Here is a 20,952-nt window from a genome sequence, read left to right on the forward strand (position 1 = left end):
ACTGTGATTTTACAGACCAAAGGAAAGATGCCATTTACTGTCGCAGGAAAGACTGCCATCGTCACTGGTGCCGGTTCAGGTTGGTTACGTTACATTGAACGACAGTTGGCGGTCCTCATACTGACCTTGAGGCCAACGGAAAAAAAAAATAGGTATCAACCTCGCCTTTGCGGAGCTACTCTTGGCTCACAACTGCAACGTTGTGTTTGCCGACTTATCTCTGCGCCCTGAAGCCAGAGATGTGGTATCGAGCTTCTCCTCTGAAAATACCAACTCGCCTCGGGCCGTTTTTGTTGAGACCGATGTGACGTCGTGGCCGGCGTTGGAGAACATGTTTGACGTGGCTTATGCTGAGTTTGGTGATGTCCATGTGGTTTGCCCTGGGGCTGGTGTATATGAGCCTCACTGGTCCAACTTCTGGTTGCCACCGGGATCGAAGCAAAGCCGAGACAAGGTCGACGCGGGTCACTATGCCCTTCTAGACATCAACCTGGCGCATCCCATCCGCACAACACAACTGGCTATTTCCAAGTGGCTATATCCGGACGAGAATGCGAGTTCCCCATTCCCGACTCCGGCCAAGGCGACACCCGAGAACCCCAAGCGCATCGTTCACATCTCTTCCGTGGCTGCCCAGATTCCCGTGTTCCGCGCTCCCCTCTACGGGGCCTCCAAGTCTGCCATTACGGGTTTTGTGAGGGCTATTGCCCCACTAGATGCTGAGGGTATCCGGGTGAATGCTGTGGCTCCCGGAGTCGTCAAGACACCGCTTTGGAGCGAGAACCCCGAGAAGCTTGCGAATGTTGATCAATCGCGCGACGCCTGGGTTAGCCCCCTCGAGGTTGCACAGGCCATGCTTGATTGCGTACAGAAGGATGAGCGCACCGCCGGAATGATAGTTGAGGTAGGCGCTAAAAACACGAGAGTGGTCACGACGTACAATGACGCTGGCCCCGACTTCAGCCCCGAAGCTGGCATTGTCACGAGCAACTCCGAGGTTGGAGACAAAGAAGCCTGGGGCTTTCTACACGACAAAACTGTTTGGTCCGGACGAGCCGATAAATAGATGCATCTAGAGCACTCACAACACACCGAGATCTGTTATAAATGTTAGAATGAGTTTCTTGTCCCCTCTCAGACTTCAAGGATGCATGTGCGCCTTGCCAAAAGGCTGTTGTTGGTTCTTGGACTGCCATGTGTACAAGTGAAAAAAAAAAAAAAAAAGCCTTGATCTAGTGGCCGACTTTAGGACAAGGAAACTGTCCAAAGTTGTCATGGTGCATGAACAAAGGGGAAGAAAAAATCCGGAAGATATAGGTAGAAACTAAATGATACATTAGTATTATTCTTTTGTCGGCCAAGAGGTTCACTTTTTCTTCTTCTTTTCTACCGGACTATTTCGTTGATACGTGCTAACGTTACGACGTGCGTAAGCTGATTGTAGGGAAAACACACCAATCAACCGGCTCAGCGTGCAAGGACAAGCGATATCAACATTACTACCTGCAGAAGAGCAAACGTACTTTAGGCTATATTAACGGTCGTCTTATAGAATCTAGAACTGGAAATACGGTAAAATAACTCAAGGGAAAAAACAATTACCAGGGATGCTTGCAATATTTTTAGTCTATAAGGACCATAGCCTTGGCCACTCTCTAATATCATATTATTCGTCCACTGCCCATTCAATGGTCAGCATCAACATCCGTACCACTCTGTTTTAATGTCCGATATTTCTGCGTATTTAATCCGCTGATTTACCCGCTCAACGTTGAACATTGATAACCGTCTCGCCTCAGATCTTTCGCATACTCGACGCGTCACCATCCTCAGCCAGGATCCTGGGGAAACAGCTCAGACGGTCCAATATGCGTTACTACGAAACATTGATGCTCTTGGTGGCCACTTCGGGCCTGGTCAAAGCTTCACACTCCAATGCCTCTACTCCATCGGTGCAAGTCCCCGCTTGTCCCATCAAGGGAACCATTACCTACACCAAGTCTGTCCCTAGCCAAACCGACGATTTCGCTCTGACACAGGTGGACCTCTGCTACACAGCAAATTCCCTGTCACTTACTCTTACGGCTTACAATGAGACAAATTTCTACTTCGATGCGAGCCAGGAGATAAATGATGACATTTGGGAGTACGAGGTCATGGAAGCTTTCATCTACCAGGGCACAGACGACCCCCAGACATACCTCGAGTTTGAGATCAACCCCAACAATGTGACATACCAAGCCTTTGTCTTCAACCCGACGAAGACAAGAGCTGACGGAGCTCCATTCGACCACTTCTTTGTTTCCGACCCAAAAACCGATGGATTCAAAGCAGCGACAATACTTAACCGACCTGCCAAGATATGGACCAGTGAGGTCAGCATACCCTTGGCTCTTTTCAATGTCGATGACGGAGCTGCGCTGGGTACAGAGTGGAGGATGCAGTTTCTGCGGACAATCACTAGCCCCGATACATACCCAGGCCAAGAACTTGGTGCGTGGAGCCCGCCCAACGAGGCCAATTTCCACATAACGAAATACATGGGACACGCTGTCTTTATCTAGTATACATGAGGAAATATAACATAACGTTGATATGGTAGACTTTACTGTGTTGACATAGTCATTTTGACATAAGTATAGGTGGATGGTTATGGTCTCATGGCCTGGTCATCGCTTCAGAGAGGATCCCATTGAAAAGAAAAGAATGGAAAAAGCTAGATGAGTGGTAAGCAGGTAAAGTAGCAGGCTTTATACCTCAAAAGTCAGATTCAACCAGAACACGCTTTGATCTAAAGCTGCCTCTTGTTGATAAACAATAGTAGAGCTCAGTATCAATCAAACACTGGGGAAAATACGGACATAATGGTAATGTTTCGTTATGTCGAAGGACAGCATGGGGTTGTTTGATGCCCATCTCTTCTCGATGTCAAGCCACTATCTGGAAGGAGTTCCTTGAAAATAACAAGGACAAGTGTACTTCACCGTAGACGAAAAACAATGCAGGTTGACGGCAAACCCAAGGTTGTACCGGCTGCAACGGTGGTGGCGTAAGGTCAATCATGTATGTAAATACTGGTCAGTCGTCACTAATCAGTCAATCAAGCTCTGTAAAATGAATCAAGGTCAGGTGATAGGGACAGTGGGAAATGGATCAAAACGCGCAAAATAGTATTATTGCCATATGTGCATGAATACATATATCTAAAGCATCCTAATCCGCCAACTCAACCGACTGCGGATTTCTAAAGACATTCTTAGAATCCCACCTCTTCTTTACTTCCCTCAGCTTCGGCAGCTTTTCGCCCCAGTATATCTCGTTTGCAGCTGTGCGGTTAAGACTTGGGTCAATATAGCCAGCGTAGGTGGTGTTGGCGTTGGGAGCCACGGCGTGCATTTGTTCGTGGAGACCATCGACAAACTCCACTGACTCGTCAGTAACACCAAGGGGACCAACAACATAGGACTGGTAGAAATATATCGTGTCGCGATGAGGGTATGAGTTCCCCTCACCGTAATCGGCAATGGCACCACCCTGGCCGTCAAAGTAAACAGACCAGATCAGACTTCCCTTGTCTGCTTCGTCAATCCACGCGAAGACTTTGTCAATGGCTTCTGGGTCAAGCAGGTCCTTTTGGCTGAAGGCGAGAGAGCGACTGGTGAATGCGTTGGGGGTTTCGGCAAGTCCATACGTGGCGGCCTCGGCAACATGCAGCAAAGACCCGAGCCAGTCGAGAAGTTTGATCTGGATGTCTCCTCCTGCAGGCAGCTTCTCGGCAATGCCACTGGCCTCATACTCTTCCTCAGTTCCGTAGAATACGCCTGTGACGAAGGCACCTAACGGCTGCAGGACGAGAAGACTCCCGAATCGGCGGTCCAGATCAGGGTCTGTAACCAGGTCCTGCCAGGCCCGGAATACGGGTGCCATCTCTTTGGGGGATCCTACACTGATGGAATACGTGTACTGAATAACCGTTCCCGGCTCTTTTTCGGTGCGACCTTTGAATTCGGTTATGATCCCGAAGCTGGCACCCGCTCCCATGAGGCCAAAGAAGAGATCTGGATTCTCCTTGTGGCTCGCTCGTCGAATTTCGCCGTCGGCGGTCACAACTTCGACCTCGAGTATGTGATCGAGCGCCAGTCCCCACTGCCGAGATAGAAAGCCTATACCGCCAACGGTAGCATGCCCGCCGATTCCAACTGATGGGCAAAGACCGTGAGCCATGGCACGACCTCCATGCGAGTGGAGCTCCTTGTCGAGATCTTCGAGAGTGAATCCGGATCCATATGTTGCCGTCCACGTATCTTCGTCCATGGAGAAGTTCCGGAAGTTGACCAAGTCGATAGATATGGCACCATCTTCACCGCCGAGCCCGTAGTTTCTTTAGAAAGTAATTCGTTCAGTTACTCTATAGCTTCTGTTTTTTGTTCTTTTGTTCCCTTGGAAAAAAGGGAAAAAATGAATCCACTAGTGAGTACTCACCCATAGGAATGACCGCCCGACCTCGCTTGAACCGGGTATCCGTACTCGCTGGCGCACTTAACCACATCAGCCACATCTTGGGCACTGTCTGGCCTTATGACAGCTGCTGGCGTGACTGGCTGGTCGAGGTTGAAGGGCTTCACCCAGTTTGTCTGATAAAGGAGGTCGCCTGAGTAGGCAACGCAATTTGGGCGGCCGCCGCAGACGGCATCTAGGCAACTCTGGAGAGACATGCTGGAATCCTTTCTTTGGAGTAGAGAGATCGAGTAGAAACAGAAGAGTGGGATGAACGTTGTTTTAACACTGCCGTCTAAACGTACGAGTACGACTCAATATTACAACTCTGCTAGGTTGATCAATTGTTTTTGACTGATGGCCTGAGGGCATGGGGTCACTTCTTCCAACTCATCATTCTTGATTTCTTCATCTCACATTCATGTGCGCTAGCCAAGCAGATCATCACCCTCATTTTCCTCTTGTACATGTATGCCCCCTGTCTCAAAAAGTGGCTGAGAGACCGGGGTGTTAGACTTGTGCAGGGAATAACCTCAGTTAAGCGTGTGTCTGAGTTGGCCAGGATTATGAATTGAGCCGTTATTCGAGGTTGTGCGTCTGCGGGCTCTTTTCTAATGGGGTCACCTCGTAACTCACACCTGACGATGTGATGCTACATCTTGACCCGAAAGGGGAAGGATAACCCGATTGATGCTGTAGCAGGAAGGTGAGGTGAGGCTTCCTGCTATTATCTAGCTATTGTGAGGATGTCTGTGCCCGGCCGATTGTTTCGCCGGACTCGTAGATCGCGGGATCCACAAGGATCCACAATGTTGAGAGAGAGAAAAACAGATGCTCATAACAGCGTTATTTGATTAATTCATCATGCTACTATTCCATCGGAGATTATTCTGTGTATGTCGCTGGTGTGCTGATTTCCCGAGTCCTTGGCTCCTCTCGGGCCCGAACAACGTTGCTCCTAATACGAGGCAAGGCAGCGGCCCAGCATATCTACTAGCCGGATGCCCAGAATACCTAGTAACATTATTCAGTCTCATTCATGTACATGCTTGTCAGCTGGGCCTTCCATAAACGATAACCCTTGATTTGTCTCATGTAGTTTAAATATCTCTAAATCGTCACTAAGACCGCTCATTCTCATTCGTAGTATCTACATGCGTTAAACGCTGTCGCGTCTCTGGCGTGACTTCAAGCTTGAGTCTTGGCCAATAGATGTTTTGTTGATGTTACTGAACGAAGTGCCTGGTCTCACATTAAATCACGGGTAGCAATCCGTTGCAGAAAGTATTACTTCTAGTTTGACTGAACTGTGATTGTATGTGAGCCTGGGGAATGTCTTATTGATAGCAGGGGTTTGATTTGCCAAACTTGCCAAGACATACAAAGCAGGAAGGGTATTGATAAACTTTCAAATAAACAACCAGAAGATTTATGAAAATTCTGGAAATTATTGTAAACTGAAAATCAAGAAATAGGTACAGGTACAGGTACTAATAATAATAATACTAGCTCAACAAATAGTGGCAGTGAGCTTGTGACAATCAGAAACAATAGTAATATAACAGTGAATGCTATACGAGATATTACACCATTAAGTTGGCCACGAACAAGAACTGCGATGCCATCAATGACTGGTTCCCGCGACAGGAAGCCTTGAGGAGTCAAAATGCCAAAGCGCGCGCAAGAGTGTTATGCGTTTACAGTAGTTATATTACTACTATAGGAGCCTTTTCTTACAGGCCGGGTTTTGTCTTATTCCTCTTTGCTTATAGAAATGTCGAAGTTCTATGCGTAGTAGTCAGGCATATAGACAAATGATTTTAGACACAATGAAGGCAAAAAATTTCAGACTAATATTCAAGACTTGAATTTGAATGAACAAGACAGAGAAGTATAAATGAATACAAGTAGACGTCAATCGTCATACGTATCCAGTACTCGATTTCAGAGCTCAAGGCCAGTTAATTCAGGTTCAACGGACCCGTCCATGTAGGGATCGAGACGCTCGACGAGTTCTTCAACAGTCAATTGACCGTCCAGATCGTTTGTTTGGCTGGACGCCTCGGCCTTGTTTCGCGGGGGGATGGGCACCTTGTCCACAACGTGGATGACTCCGTTCTTCCCAACACCATCACGAATACTGACCTTGGCATACCCATTGACCTTGATGGATGTGAACCCAGCAAATGTTGACCTGTCGACGCTAATGTGTGTGCCGTCAAGCAACGTCACCAGGTCAAAATGCTCCTTCTTTCCGCCCTCGTCACCGACGTCGTTGCCCGTCTTGTCGTAGAAGGCGTCGCTGTAGAGCGTCGCGTTGGCGACGATGTGGTACTTGAGAAGAGCCTTGAGGTAGCCACGGCCCTTTTCGGTGTTGAAGAGGAAGGCATTAGCCTTAGGGCCGAGGGCCGAAAAGGCATTGTTGGAGGGCGCAAACACCGTGCTTCCAACCAGTTTGACATTGTGAATGAATTGCACAAAGTTTGTCTTCTCATAAGCGAGCAGCAGCGTCGAAAACTCGCTGGGAAAGAGGCTTAGGACACGGCCGATCATGGGCGGTGGCTTCAGGACGCTGCCGACAGCGTGAATCACGCCATTAGTGGCTCCCTATGGATATGTCAGTAGACGGAGTACTCATGTACTTTTTTCCCAGCGCAAGGATGACCCATGTTGACTCACAATATTAGCTGCCACCACTTTGCTGTAAAAGTTGATCCTCACTCCCGACAGTCCGACACTAGTACGCAGTCGCTGGTGATCCCCGCCAAGCCAGGCCTCCTCGAAGACGGTGGGGATGGTGTTTGTTGTCAGAATGCTGCTAGCCGGGTACTCCCCCACTCCGATGTGGTATTTGAGTAGAGCCTCCAGTGCCTCCTTGCTCGGCTTATTCTTCGGATCGTTCGGGATACCATCAAAGGCTTCGTTGACAGGAACAAAGAGGGTGTAGTTGGTGGCGTCGGTGCCGTTGAGAAGGTCAATGAGGCCCTTGTATTCGTCTACAAGGCTGGCGAATTTTGTGGTGTAGTTGCTACTCTTGATGTACTCATAGATTGTCAGGTTCGGGCGACTATGGTCATGATTTCCGATGTCGAGAGCCTCCCCTGCAACATCTTTGAGGACATCAAGTCGGTCGGCAATCGAGATGCGCTGTTCGACAGCGTTCTGTCCCAAATCTTCGAAAGAACGAGAGAAAGAGTCAATATGAGCCTTGGCGGGGGAAATGGCGTTGTCAATGTCATGGATAAAAGGCAGGACGGTGTCCCATAGCGTGGATCTTTCGGCGTCGGACGGCTCAAGGAGGATCGCGGCGGCAGCGACACCGTAGGCAACAAACAACGGGACGGATAAATGCTTCATTTTGTGCGATGAGTTAGATGTTGATGAAGGAGGCAAAAGAAGAAGAAACCCCGCAGTTTGATTGCGTCGCAGAAGGCGGGCTCTACTTGTACGACGACGTGTCTTCCCTTGACGTAAAACAGCTGACGTCAACAAAGCTAACGCGACCCCGCAACTGCATAACTGGCTCGTCGGCGATGGCGTAGTAAGGCGGAAGTAGCTCGTCCGCCCGAGCTATAAGTACCATACGGGTACTTCCAACAGCTCACAAGGTAGCTTTACCAACCAGGAGTTGACATTTCAATTCTTCTTCTCGTAACATCGAAGACAGCATTTTTCCAAGACGCGCGCTGTGTGTGGCTATATGGGGCCTGTATTGGAGTCTCAATTTACTCGTAGTGGCTGGTAACATAAATGGGCAAAGTCAAATGTATCGACATTCTCTCCTACCCGACGGTTGAATGGGCATATTTGCGTAGCACCTATAAATCACCAACATTATCTACATAGACCACTTAGCAATTGAGGTACGTGATTTTCCAACTGACGAGGTCCAACAGATTGGAAATAGTCATTTGAGTCATTGCCAAACGAGTTTACCTGTTTTCCCCTGTAATGCAGGCAGGGTGTTCCAGAACTTTGCTGATGGCTTGAATGGCAAGTTGAATGAGGCTTCTATCATTTGGGATGCATATGGACGTCACCAGCAGCTGGAACACATCATGACGTCAGGATTCAAGGGGTAGAACAAGCGTAAACAACAGGGGCTATCATATTCGAGAAACAAAAGTTGTTGTTCAAATAGACTACCATATGCTTTATGAAGTAAATCATGGTATGGGAAGAATATCATCGATATCAACGACTTCCCCAGTAGCAATGGAACGGTTGGCGGCAATCCCCGTGAGGATCGAGACAGCGCCGTCGATATGGGTAGCAGCCCTACGAGAGGAGTCACCTCCGCCTTTTTGCTCCCCAAATAGGTCCTCGAGAAGAAGCTCGTCTCCTCCACCGTGGGCACCGGTGGAATCATTGATCTCGAGGTCGACTGGCTTCTCGAACAATCGACGAAGGGTCACCGTCCGACTCTCGAGACTACCTTCCTCAGCCTGGGATCCACCAGCACTGACGTAGCTGTTCTCGACAATTTCCGCTTCGAGACGACCTTCTGTACCGTTGATGCTTACGCGGAATCCCTCCCATGGAGCATAGGCCGTAAGTGAGTAGGTCATAGATACGCCATTGCGATAAGTAACGAGGACATTCAATGTGTCTTCGATGCTAATACCGTCGCTGAACACGCTCTTGTCGCGCTGATATCCATCTTCATGCTCGGCATCAAGGTACATTGCTTTAAGTTGCGGGTTGTCGGACAGCTGAAGGGCAAATGGGTCGTCGCGGGATTGCGGGTAGCCATGGGCTCGAGGGTAGAAGCTTGTCTTGCCGCGCTTTTCAGCATTCTCCCTGCCATAGAAATGCAGTCCTCCCCGAGCGTATACCGTTTCGGGCCTCGTCTGCAGCCAGTAGTTGACCAGGTCAAAGTGATGGGTGGACTTGTGGACTTGGAGGCCACCACTGTTGCGTTTATCACGGTGCCAGCGGCGGAAATAGTCTGCGCCGTGGGATGTGTTGAGCATCCATTCAAAGTGGAGGCTGGTGATGCGGCCAATAGCGCCCGACTGGATTACCTCGTAAATCTTGGTGTTGTGCGGTGCGTAGCGATAGTTGAAGCTCACACGTATCTTACCTCCCGTGCGGTCGACGGCAGAGAGGATCTGCTGGCAGCGGGGAGTGTCGGTTGTCATGGGTTTCTCACTCAGCACACTACATCCCAGCTCCAGGGCTCGCACAATGTACCTATCGTGCGTTCGATCCACAGTTGTGACAATGACCTCGTCGGGCTGCGTCTCGTATATCATCTTGTCAAAATCCTTCGCAAGGTATGTTGGGATGGCCGGGTGGCAGAGATTCTTGATTCTGCTGTTTGCATAGTCGAGACGCGTCTGGTTTGTGTCGCAAAAGGCTACTAGTTCATTGGTCTTACTATACTTAGTGGCCAGGGCTGAGTAAAAGAAGATGGCGCGACTTCCCGTGCCGACGAGTGCGTAGCGCTTACGCTTGGGTTCGACTGATGTTGTCATAACTGTAGTCATAATTGTAGTGGGACTTCGGAAGAAACTGTGTATCAATGACGATCATACTTCTCACAGTATGACATAAGTGCGAAGGGGAGGAGATAAAATAGTCGACCCCTTCGGCACAATGCTATCCCAGAGGCCGAAACGCACAGAGCGCCACCGAGACGAGCCTTCGTGGTCGACCTGTGCGATGTAAGAAACTCGAAATCTATCTATCCAGGATGCTGATGAGGGGTAAGCAACGTTGTAGCCATTCCGGGAAACTACAGGCATATCGGCCCAGATAATATAGGAATTGGATCCGGAGGTCTGTCTGGAAATCGGAGGGTAGAGAGTCCCCCAATTAAAAGAATCCCAGAATAATCTGGAGGCCTACCCTCCGCCACACCAACGCGGGGTATTAAGGACAGTCTTTTTCCTCACACATCTCTCGGCTAAGAAGGCGCGATGATATTTGCGTGTATAAGTAGGTATGCGCATAGCGTAGGCTTGACAGTCAAATAGGAAGATCGATATTATATGGACAGGAACAAAATATTTTGCCTTCTTTGATATGAAAATCCAAACACGCTTATTAGTATTTGCCACCAAAACGGTGATCGTAATACACGTGGTCACTCCATGTTATTTATCCATTTCAACTGAACGTGATTATGGACATCTTCACATGGAAAGAAACCACGGAATAGCATGCACAGAGCATTACACCGAGAGCTGATTGCCATGCACGAACCAACTTTAAATTAATCCATACGGCATCGCATTATCGTACTGCAATACAAATAACTTAGTCAGCGTTGGAAGCAGCGTTGGAAGCCACGCTCCCCCACCTGATGCAAGATGCAAAGCTAACACCCCCATTGCCATCATGGGAACAGCATCATGTGCGAATGACTGTCTCATCTTTCTCCATGACAAACCTTGATTATTGCATCCCTCCCGGACCGCCAAAGTGTGGCACAAGTTCTCGTCAGCTGGCCATGGGCTTGCGGAGGCAAAGCACATGCTTTAGGAGCTACATTACTCGTACCATACAGCTTTCCCCAGATGGCCATGGGATCATCGGTCCTTTCGAGTGGATCATGGGGCCGCTCCCTAGGAGCATCGATCTCCACAGATGATCCAGGCCGCCCCAACCACGTCGCGGGGAATCCTAAACATTACGTCGTCCCACTACCTACCGTGACTCCTTTTTCATTTCTACCATGACACGAATTTCGTCTCATTTGAAGAGCGCAGCACCGAACTAGAACAACGCGCCCTGGCAAATTCCTTCCCGGCTCGTCCATCAAGCGTTCAGAAACGATTGTGTAGCCGGACGTGTTTGCACCCAACATCTACTAACCGAACGACCCCTCAGAAGCGGCCCAGAAAATATACTCGGCGCCGATATAGAGAGTTACCGACTTTTGGACACAGTATTGTACGTGGCCTTCGCTTCGCCCGGACACTTGATATACACGGATGGTAGCGCGAAATTACCACCACCACCATGGCAGACCTGCTCATTTCAGCGCTCCCAGCCCATCTTGACGGCTATCTTCCATCATCTACCGGACGAAGTCAGGTTAGGCCACTAGGCCTCAAAGGCTCCAAGTCAACTCCACACCTGTGCAAGGCATCAGCAAAAGATGGCGCCTTGTCCAGAACATTCAAGGGTGTTGGCAGTCTGTGGTTCGGTTGGAGAGATGGGTTAACTTGGCAACAACGAAAGGAGAGGGACGAGCGCGAACAACGCAATCAGATTCTTTGTCTGCGCATGAAGACCGCGGAGTCTTATGCACAATGGGAGGCTGCTGCGGCAGAACTAGATCGCCTCCAGGGAAACGACAAATGGAAAGAAGACGAGTCAGCTATGGTGGAGGGCTACAACGCCGTGCTCTTGGCCGAACGTCTTCGGCAATTGGACGACGCCCGTTATAGCTGCGACCTGCCCTCCATGATGCACCTCATACGCACAGCTCTGTCGCGAGATCTCGCCGGCATGGACAATGTTGACTTGTATCGGCACTCGTACATGGGCACCAAGGTGCTTATCGAACGATACGTCGAATCGACCCTCGCCACTATTGATGCCGTCGTCACGCAGAGCAGTGTAGACACGTCAGTGGAGCTGCGCGATCTTTTGGAAGGCATGCTCTTTGCCCGCCAGAGCTTCGGACGCAGCGCCCTACTTCTCTCGGGAGGTGGTACCTTCGGCATGGCTCATATCGGAGTTGTCAAGTCTCTTTTCGAGGCCCGACTTTTCCCTCGCATCATATCAGGCGCCAGTGCTGGCAGTATAGTATGCGCAGTTGTGTGCACCAGGGTCGACGAGGAAATTCCAGGCGTTTTAAAGGCTTTTCCGCACGGAAACCTGGCGGTCTTTGAGGAAGAAGACAATCGTGACGGGATTCTGGGCCACATCCGTCGTCTTCTCACAGAGGGCAGTTGGTCCGATATACAACACTTATCAGGCGTCATGCGGGAGCTCACGGGCGACCTTACCTTCCAGGAGGCCTATAACCGCACACGCCGCATCCTCAACATTTGCGTCTCATCGGCCTCCATATACGAACTTCCGCGGCTCCTCAACTATGTGACGGCCCCCAATGTAATGATCTGGTCTGCCGTAGCTGCATCATGCTCGGTGCCTATCATCTTCAATGCGCCTCCGCTTCTTGTCAAGGACCCCCTCACTGGCGAGCATCTGCCGTGGAACCCAACGCCTCAACGTTGGATCGACGGATCGGTGGATAATGACTTGCCCATGACGCGTCTTGCCGAAATGTTCAATGTCAATCACTTCATCGTCTCTCAGGTGAACCCGCACGTAATTCCATTTCTCGCCAACGACGATTATATAGTACCGGATCGGACTCCGGTTGCAGAGAAGCGGCAGCATAACGACAACATGGATTTGGCGTACACCCTAACGAGCCTGGCAAGGGATGAGGCATTGCACCGCCTGCAATTTCTTGCCGAGGTGGGCATTTTCCCAAATATGGTTGACAAAATCCGCAGCGTCTTGAGCCAGAAGTACTCTGGGGATATTACCATTCTGCCAGAAATGAGTATGCAAGACCTTCCTGGAATCCTCACAAATCCCACTGTTGAGTTTATAACTCGCTCAACTCTCCTGGGAGAGAGGGCAACGTGGCCCAAGTTGAGCCGAATCCGAGATCGCTGCGCGATTGAGCTTGCTCTAGACAGGGCAGTCCACTGCCTACGGGCGAGGGTCGTTTTTGAAGAGGGAACTTCCGACAATGGCAACACCAACCACAACTACATGCCCAATAATCACCACTCTAGCGTTAGCAACGTTCATCTTCATGGGCGCGCGTCGTCTGATTTTTTCCAAGTCAAAAATCAGAAAAAGAACGATTCTTTTGTACCTCCATGGCGACGACTATCTGGTGGAAGCCTATCCTCTGCGGCGCACCGAAAGACACTGCTTGACGATGACGGCATCACACCGAGCGACACGTTGTCAATTTCCCTCGTCCACAATGACCCACCATCGCTATTGTCCACGCCCATACTTCACCCCTCGCAGGAAATCTCTTCACTATCTCGCACGCCAACTTTAAAGAGGGTTAAGAGCAGCTACGGCCCTGTTCCTAAGCACTAAGATCTACAGGGACGACGTTCAGATAATATACATATAATTGCATGTATATAGTACTCCATAACGATACAACTAGGCATACATTTGTAGAAGGCATGGCGCGTGCCATTCCGGAGTATCATCCGGAATGATAAATACAATGAAAGCACCCGCTGTGTCGGGATATAGCCAATAGGACTGGTGTAAAGCCCCGATTTGGATGAAGTAGGGTCCCCGAGGAATTTAGGACATATTAGTTGCGGCAGGAATCGTGTATACATATCTTACTCCTACCCGGCCTAGCTCTTCTAGAATGCTATTAATATGCAGCGGGGATGACGTCCTAATGATCTATATAACGACAGTGTCTAGGGAGGCCGATGACCACGCACCATAGGACGGCAAATTAGTGCATTGGGTGAATATAGAGAAAGATCGATCGACTATTAAGACAGTACTAGGCCAGATAGCTCGAAATGGATGGATTATCAACGTGGTGGCCTCCAATTTTCCGGCCCTGTGTAGTTGAAACATGCCAATGGGCAAACGGGAATGACAGGTCTGTTTTGACTATGAAGCGTGCGTACATTTTCAGTAACATTGCAGGCTACACCCTCAAGTGGAACTGTAGTGGGCATTCGAGCCACGAGTGCGGTGGTGCATCGAAAGCTAGTAATAGAAACGAGAACAGATAACAAGTGCAGAAAACGCATGTTGCGGTCCTAAGCTTCCTTCCGATCCAGAGCCTCAGACAAGCGTTTTACTAACAATATTCCCCAGCTCAATCTGACGGTAGTCTGGTTAGAGAGAGAGTGGCTCGCCAACTTCCGAACATAGACGGAACTGGGTTCATATTCGCGTGAAGGAACGGATCACGAGATGGGTTTACAGCATGAAAAAGAAAAAGAAAAAGGCGAAGAAGTCTAAATCGGATTCAGGGCTCGGCAGGGTGAATATATAGAGGCAATAAGCACGTCTACTTTACCGCGAAACATCCATAGCAATTTTACTAGATAATAATTCATCTTCAATTATTGCTTATTACGGAATTGATCCGGATAGTATCAAGCAATTCATTCAATAAAATGCCGCGTAAGTAGTGAGCTAATATATTAAGCAATTCCCTCCCATCCTTCTCCCAAATATTTGTAGCCGGAAAACAAACTTTCTCAGAAACACTTGTTGCAAATAGTACAACACCCAGAGCATCCTATCTACCTATTTGGTTCAGTTAACGGAGCCTTTACCATCATTCGGGTCCGTGTATGTTACGGAGACCTCCTGCGTCATCACAATGTCCCCGTTGCGTCTTAGGAGTATGGATTCGTCGCTGTCATTGAGAGTGGTAGCGCGAGCCTGTGCTGCCTCGATGTTCGTCTTTGTACCATTCTTGCCTGTGTATGAGCTGAGTTTGTAGGAATTTCCCGCATCGTAGCTCGGAGTTGTCTGCTCGCCACCAGAACTGGAGAGTTGGCCGGTAATCTTTCCGTAAAGAGGTCGAAGGGAAGGAATGCATACGCAGACAATAGTAGTCGTAACCTCGCTGGACGTCCAAATGATCGAATCGGCAATGACGACTAAAACGGGGCGTTAGATAAATTGACAATACCTCGAGGCTACAGAGAAACTTACAAAGGTAGTCCCCAGTATTGCTCAACACTTTCAGGCCGGAAGTTCTGATAACGCCACAAATACCAGCACTAGGTTTGTTAGGTGAAAGTAACCGAATGGGTGACGGAGTTTACATACAAGATTCCAAGGCTCAGAGAAACACAAATAGCGATCTTTTCCTTTCGTTTAATATTCAGATTATGAAGGGCAATCCAAGGGAATATGGCCAGAGTAAAGTCCATCACTGCCGCATAAGCTAAATGGAAGTTAGCTAGTCACTACGTTCAGATATGCTTCATAAACTCACCGCAATCCACGAAAGCAACGGTAGTGAGATCTAGGCTGCAAACTTTCTCGTCGGCCAATAATGGGTTCCAGATAGATTCAACTGGTGTGCACTGGGCAAAGAGCGAGATTGAAAGGAAAACACTGATGAACATCATGGTGCCGATACAGAACCATAGGAATATGCGTTGCCTATCTTCGGGGTTAACAATGATTCTCGAATTAATATCAACAAGACATAATCCAGACGTACCAAGCGGCAGTGACAATTCGTAACAAGAAAGTAGCAACGACCACTTTGGCCATTCCAATAGCCATTGAAACTGTAGATTGGCCTACCATCACCAGCATCATGGCCCTTGCAAACTGGTCCGTCTTCAGTTGGTTGAAATGCCTTCCCATTCCGTGGAAACAGGCAACTGTTGTTATTGCAGCGAATACGACCATCAATACCTAAGTGTAGTTTAGCAATTTTCCCCTTTCAAAAGTGGACGGGAATGGAAACCACTTACAAATGTCGCAACGAGACAAATGTCGTCCCATCCAATTTTTCCTTTGACATACTTCCGAGTCCATAGTCTCAATGAAATAACGGCGAAGGACAAAAGAATCTCGAACCAAAGGACACCAATCATCATGGGACCCTTGCCCCCGACTCCCGCCGCCTTGTATGCCATGTTCAACGATGTAGTACTGAGGATTAGTACCACAGAGTAGGAAAGTTTGATAAATTCCAGCAGGTCAAAGTTGGAATGTGTAAAGGAGGCTGCGTATGGCTAAGTTTGAGCTGCCCAATACAGTCCAAGGGAGAATTCGTCCAATATTGGGACAACGCGATCGATATAACGTCGAAGGTAGATGACACAGAGTTTATCCAGTATCTAACAATGGGAAGCATGGGCCGGGGATCTTATTAGGCCTCCCAGATATGGCCTTCAGCTGTGAGCCCTCCTACTATTACCATCTGTGTTTTTAGGATAATGCTCACTACCACATAATCTATATCTGTACAGGGGAAATTTGCTCTGAGTTTCAAAGTAGAAGCCGCCCGTTGTCCACGTACTGGTGTAATACGACATATTATCCCGGGCATGTGGAGCAAGGGACAAAAGAAAAGTTCGTCGTGTCTTGGAACGTAGCACCATTGCGGATAGACATATGGGACAATGGATCCTCGGCAGTGACTAGCATTTCAGTGACAGTACACAAGGTACTAAGCATCTGTAACCGCTTTACTTCCTACTGTATGAATCATTTCGTATATCTTGGAGTGAATCCCCCCCTGCTCGAGCTAACATGCTCCAGGTAGCATTGAACTGACCAGATACTAAACTCATAGACACTAGAGCGAAGTGATACATACATATAGAGACAATTTAGGATAGCAAAGGCTTCATCACGTATTTATATGCGGCATTTGCATGCTATTGTATGGCCAGGTGTAACCCTTCTCAAAATTAGCTGGAAATATTTCTACAGAGGACTTGTACTACATCACTAAAACTACCGTTTTAGATAACACCTGGCCATGCATGGATACGCTTCCCATAACGGTTCTGTTGGTTCCGCTTAGCCACCCTGCATGAGTTGCATTGAGTTGTTGTCTCTATTCCCGCTCCGGGGACAACGGTGCATAAAGCAACTCTACACTGGGTTTTGTAACGAGGCTAAAGGTGGCATGTCTACAAGCAGTACTAAGATTACGTCCAACTATATGAGAGGCAAATGCCCAACGTATAGTTACAATGTACTCACAATTGAAGACCTTGGCAAAGTTCCCTTCGAAGTGATGGAGATATGTCACTGTTGCAAGTATCGAGCCATAAAACAGGTTATATGAGGGGTAGATATAACTGCCACTCAATCACTCCGTAGGTCTATTACTATCACAATCCTTGTCTCGTGCATGTACGCTGATTACGACGTACATCGTCCCAAGTAACTTTTATAAACAATCAGTTTTTTTTCCAGGTACGTCGTATATCTTCACCGACGTTTTCGCCGTCCTCGACGGTCAGACCAGAGCAATATCTAGGAGGTCCCTACGGATTTCTCCGGACAGTACGACTGATAAACATATATAATCTGGACGTTCAACAAAATAATACAGGTTATATTACGCCTCCTCCTACTCATAAACGCGGAAACACTTCATTCCGATAGTCAACAACATCTTAGGATTCTCTCCTCCACACCTCGGAAGTACACTGCACCATGCGTCAAGTCGCCAGAATTCACGAAGGCAAACTTGCAATTGTCACAGGATCCGCACGCGGTACGAAAAACATGCTCCCCTCTCCACTCTTTGTCACTTTCCTCTATGTTTCCTTTATGTTACTTCCATGTTACTGTCTTCGCCATTCTCAACGAGGAAGAAGGAAAGATCTAAAATATTAAGAGGGTACCTAACCTTGAAACTGTAGGAATCGGGTCCTACATTGCTCGCAAGCTCGCTTCTCAGGGGGCCAATGTTCTTGTCAACTATGCCACGGACTCGTCGAATTGTGCCGCAGCGACTCTGTGCAAAGAGCTCCATAATGAGCATCGGGTGACTGCTATCCCGTGCAAAGCGGATATATCTACCCTTTCCGGGTGTGAAAGCATTATCTCCGTTTGCAAAGACAATTTCAGCAGTGATCATCTTGTCATCAGCATCATTGTACACAACGCCGCCGTCCTGTACCTCGGACCGGTCGAGTCCGTCAAACCCGACGAGTTTGACCATATTTACCGAGTTAACGTTCTCGGTCCTGCTCTCCTCACAGGGGCCTGCAAGCCGTATCTGCCGACTGATAGGTCTGGCCGTATTGTCATGGTTTCAAGTATTAATTCAAAGGTGGGCTTACCCAATACCACTCTCTACGCCGGAACAAAGGGCGCCCTGGAAACTATGGCCAGGGTCTGGTGCCGTGAACTGAGTGAGAACTGCACTGTCAACACCATCAACCCTGGGCCAGTCATGACCGACATGTACATGTCCGCTCCCGATGAGGTCAAGGAACAGCTGGGCCTTTGGAACTCCCTCACCCCCCTTGTTGCAGTCCGCGATTCGGATGGTCCAGAGGTGCAGGAGCTTGGGAAAAAATTTGGAGGTCGAGCAGCCTATCCCGAGGAGATTGCGGGTCTTGTTTCCATGATTTGCAGCCCTGAGTCGGGTTGGATGACGGGTAGTTTGGTAAGCGCCAACGGGGGACTTACATTCAGTTATTGAATGGCTCTTTTTCCCCTCATGCGAGCATGTACAATCATGATGAGCTTCTCTACTCCACACAGCCAAACAGATGGAGAATCGCCCAACCACCCTCTTCCGGTTTTGGTTTCGGCACTCTTCTTTCATGTACTGGCCTTTGTATTTAGTCATTTGGTTTTTCTTCCGCCTTCTTACTTCCTCCTAAAAAAAAGAAACAAACAAAAAAACAAAGGAACTCTCAATGTATGCATCGTATGCTCATTGGTCAATGCATGGTGTCAATGGTGGAATCCACCCCGGCAGCCGGGTTAGACCCTGCTAGATTTAATTTCTGAACCTACATAGTCTGAAGTACCGACCGGTTCTACTGCCATATTCGTGCAGATTTATGGATTTAACAACGGCAATAAACTGAGATATTTGGCCCCACATAAAATATCCATGAGTTCGTCATACGAACTACGTATGACCTGCTTTCTCATTTGATCTGCGACTTGTTCTTTGCACAAATAAAATAAGTGGAAAGAAAAAAGAAGAACACAGTACAATGAGAACAATAACAGATCCTAGATCTTGCATTGAGGGGAATGGCACCGGGGATAATAGGAGAGACACTGGACGAACAGAAAGAGAGAAGAAAAAAAGGGGAGAAAACATCCCACGGTCGTCAGAATTGCTACATGGGTACGTCCAACCGACTCTGCCAAGGTCCAAGATCGCGCATAATCTACCCCTGTCTCGGCAATTCTGGGAGTGGGCCCCGGGGGACATCTTTTCTCAACCCCGCGTCATTATAATTGATGTTGCCTATAGTAACACTAGCTATACTTGTTGGCCCAGCCCGTTGTTACCGTGTTTCTGATGTGACGCAAAAAGAAAAAGAAAAGATGAAAAAAAAGGAGAATCCGTCTTGGTGGCACCGGCTGCGCTCCCCTGCTTCCCCGCCACATTGTGTCCCATTATTTGGCAGTGAACCCACCGTCAACAGGCATGGTTATTCCCGTAACGTATGAAGATGCCGGGGAACATAGCCAAAGTGACCCCTGGGCGACCTCGTGCGGGATACCAAATCGGTTCAGGAAACTGACATGGTGAGCAAATTCGTCATGAGTTATGCCCATAATCTTCAAGGCGGCTTCTGACATGTCGCTCTAATAGAATTCCTTCCGTCAGCATATTCAATCTTCAAGACATTCCGAGCCGATATGGTATGGACTTACAAAGATGGCACCGGGAGCGACGGCATTGACACGGATATTATGTGGCCCGCCCTCCATGCTCGCGTGCTTCGTCAATCCCACAAGAGCATGCTTGGCTGACGTGTAAGCTGGCATGTTGGGCTGGGGCGAGAAAGCGTTGATACTGGCAATGTTGACAATGCTGCCACCTCCACCCTGGGCAATGAATTGCTTCATCTGATGCTTGACGCACAGCGCAGTTCCTGTCAGGTTGACGTTGACAATCCTAGTCCAGTAGTCTTCGTCAAAGTCTATCAAAGGCGTTTTATCTGGACTCAGGGCGGCATTGTTAACCGCACAGTCCAGGCGGCCATACTTGTCGACCGCAAATTTGACAAGGGCAGCAACCTGCTCGGAAGACGAGATGTCCGTCTTCAGGAAAGAAATTTCTCCCAAGGAAGAAAGTTCCTCAACAACAGACGTTCCCTTGTCTTCCTGGATGTCGCAAAGAACCACCTTTGCGCCTGCCTGGAGGAAAACTTCAACCGTAGCTTTACCCATTCCTTGAGCACCGCCGGTGATGATGGCGACTTTGCCCTTGAGGACTGGAAAGACTTCACTCTTGGAGACTTGCGGGGCCATAATTGCGAGAGTTGGTGGACAATAACTGTATTCAAAACGGAAACAAGAGAAAAATGGTGTCAATGTTGTAAAGAATATCTTGGAATGTATGGGGGTGCAAGGCGGAAAGAGCAATATGTACCTCGTACAGTCATTCAACAAAGGCGGTGGACATGCCGCAACTCTTGTAAGCGAGACCAACACGGTGATAACATGCCTCCGGACTTCTACATAAGTCCGTGACATATAATGTATCAAACCCATGTCAAGGAAAACCGTTTGAACGAAGTCAACAGCCCTTGTGCAGGAGTGGAACCTCTTTTTCTTTCTCCACACATCCATGTGCTCTCCGCACGGAGTACTTGCCACCTCGTAGCCATTACATGGGTAGGCCAGGTACAGAATAGAAAGGACCCGAGCGCGGAAAAAGCAAGGAAATACATGTAGCAGGGTATCCCCATGCTTCGGTTGGTTGGCACTAGTAACGGGTTCCTACTCTTTTCGATTATA

General features: G+C 48.6%; 9 protein-coding genes across 9 annotated transcripts; 4 read left to right on the forward strand and 5 right to left on the reverse strand.

Moving 5' to 3' along the window:
• Window positions 1-27: 27 nt before the first annotated feature.
• Window positions 28-1,066, forward strand: GMORB2_3219 (Short-chain dehydrogenase; the record flags this gene model as incomplete). The annotated part of the gene is made up of 2 exons (XM_035465195.1): window positions 28-79; window positions 153-1,066. The coding sequence occupies 2 exons, from the start codon at window positions 28-30 to the stop codon at window positions 1,064-1,066; spliced, it is 966 nt and encodes a 321-aa protein (XP_035319070.1).
• Window positions 1,067-1,868: 802 nt separating this feature from the next.
• Window positions 1,869-2,564, forward strand: GMORB2_3220 (uncharacterized protein; the record flags this gene model as incomplete). Its single annotated transcript, XM_035465196.1, has 1 exon — window positions 1,869-2,564. One exon carries the CDS (start codon window positions 1,869-1,871, stop codon window positions 2,562-2,564), a length of 696 nt encoding a protein of 231 aa, XP_035319071.1.
• A 649-nt stretch (window positions 2,565-3,213) lies between these two features.
• Window positions 3,214-4,715, reverse strand: GMORB2_3221 (FAD/FMN-containing dehydrogenase; the record flags this gene model as incomplete). The annotated part of the gene is made up of 2 exons (XM_035465197.1): window positions 3,214-4,304; window positions 4,496-4,715. 2 exons carry the CDS (start codon window positions 4,713-4,715, stop codon window positions 3,214-3,216), a joined length of 1,311 nt encoding a protein of 436 aa, XP_035319072.1.
• Window positions 4,716-6,441: 1,726 nt separating this feature from the next.
• GMORB2_3222 (Fasciclin domain) lies at window positions 6,442-7,854 on the reverse strand (the record flags this gene model as incomplete). Its single annotated transcript, XM_035465198.1, has 2 exons — window positions 6,442-7,104; window positions 7,177-7,854. 2 exons carry the CDS (start codon window positions 7,852-7,854, stop codon window positions 6,442-6,444), a joined length of 1,341 nt encoding a protein of 446 aa, XP_035319073.1.
• Window positions 7,855-8,663: 809 nt separating this feature from the next.
• Window positions 8,664-9,986, reverse strand: GMORB2_3223 (Oxidoreductase family, C-terminal alpha/beta domain; the record flags this gene model as incomplete). The annotated part of the gene is made up of 1 exon (XM_035465199.1): window positions 8,664-9,986. One exon carries the CDS (start codon window positions 9,984-9,986, stop codon window positions 8,664-8,666), a length of 1,323 nt encoding a protein of 440 aa, XP_035319074.1.
• A 1,477-nt stretch (window positions 9,987-11,463) lies between these two features.
• GMORB2_3224 (TAG lipase / steryl ester hydrolase / phospholipase A2 / LPA acyltransferase) lies at window positions 11,464-13,581 on the forward strand (the record flags this gene model as incomplete). Its single annotated transcript, XM_035465200.1, has 1 exon — window positions 11,464-13,581. One exon carries the CDS (start codon window positions 11,464-11,466, stop codon window positions 13,579-13,581), a length of 2,118 nt encoding a protein of 705 aa, XP_035319075.1.
• A 1,203-nt stretch (window positions 13,582-14,784) lies between these two features.
• Window positions 14,785-16,130, reverse strand: GMORB2_3225 (uncharacterized protein; the record flags this gene model as incomplete). The annotated part of the gene is made up of 6 exons (XM_035465201.1): window positions 14,785-15,134; window positions 15,190-15,257; window positions 15,307-15,424; window positions 15,476-15,645; window positions 15,707-15,906; window positions 15,966-16,130. The coding sequence occupies 6 exons, from the start codon at window positions 16,128-16,130 to the stop codon at window positions 14,785-14,787; spliced, it is 1,071 nt and encodes a 356-aa protein (XP_035319076.1).
• Window positions 16,131-17,667: 1,537 nt separating this feature from the next.
• Window positions 17,668-18,664, forward strand: GMORB2_3226 (3-oxoacyl-[acyl-carrier protein] reductase; the record flags this gene model as incomplete). Its single annotated transcript, XM_035465202.1, has 2 exons — window positions 17,668-17,728; window positions 17,877-18,664. 2 exons carry the CDS (start codon window positions 17,668-17,670, stop codon window positions 18,662-18,664), a joined length of 849 nt encoding a protein of 282 aa, XP_035319077.1.
• A 938-nt stretch (window positions 18,665-19,602) lies between these two features.
• GMORB2_3227 (3-oxoacyl-[acyl-carrier protein] reductase) lies at window positions 19,603-20,463 on the reverse strand (the record flags this gene model as incomplete). The annotated part of the gene is made up of 2 exons (XM_035465203.1): window positions 19,603-19,794; window positions 19,864-20,463. 2 exons carry the CDS (start codon window positions 20,461-20,463, stop codon window positions 19,603-19,605), a joined length of 792 nt encoding a protein of 263 aa, XP_035319078.1.
• Window positions 20,464-20,952: the final 489 nt, after the last annotated feature.

The sequence above is a fragment of the Geosmithia morbida genome (assembly GCF_012550715.1).
Source record: "Geosmithia morbida isolate 1262 chromosome Unknown scaffold_16, whole genome shotgun sequence".
Classification (NCBI taxonomy): Eukaryota; Fungi; Ascomycota; class Sordariomycetes; order Hypocreales; family Bionectriaceae; genus Geosmithia; species Geosmithia morbida.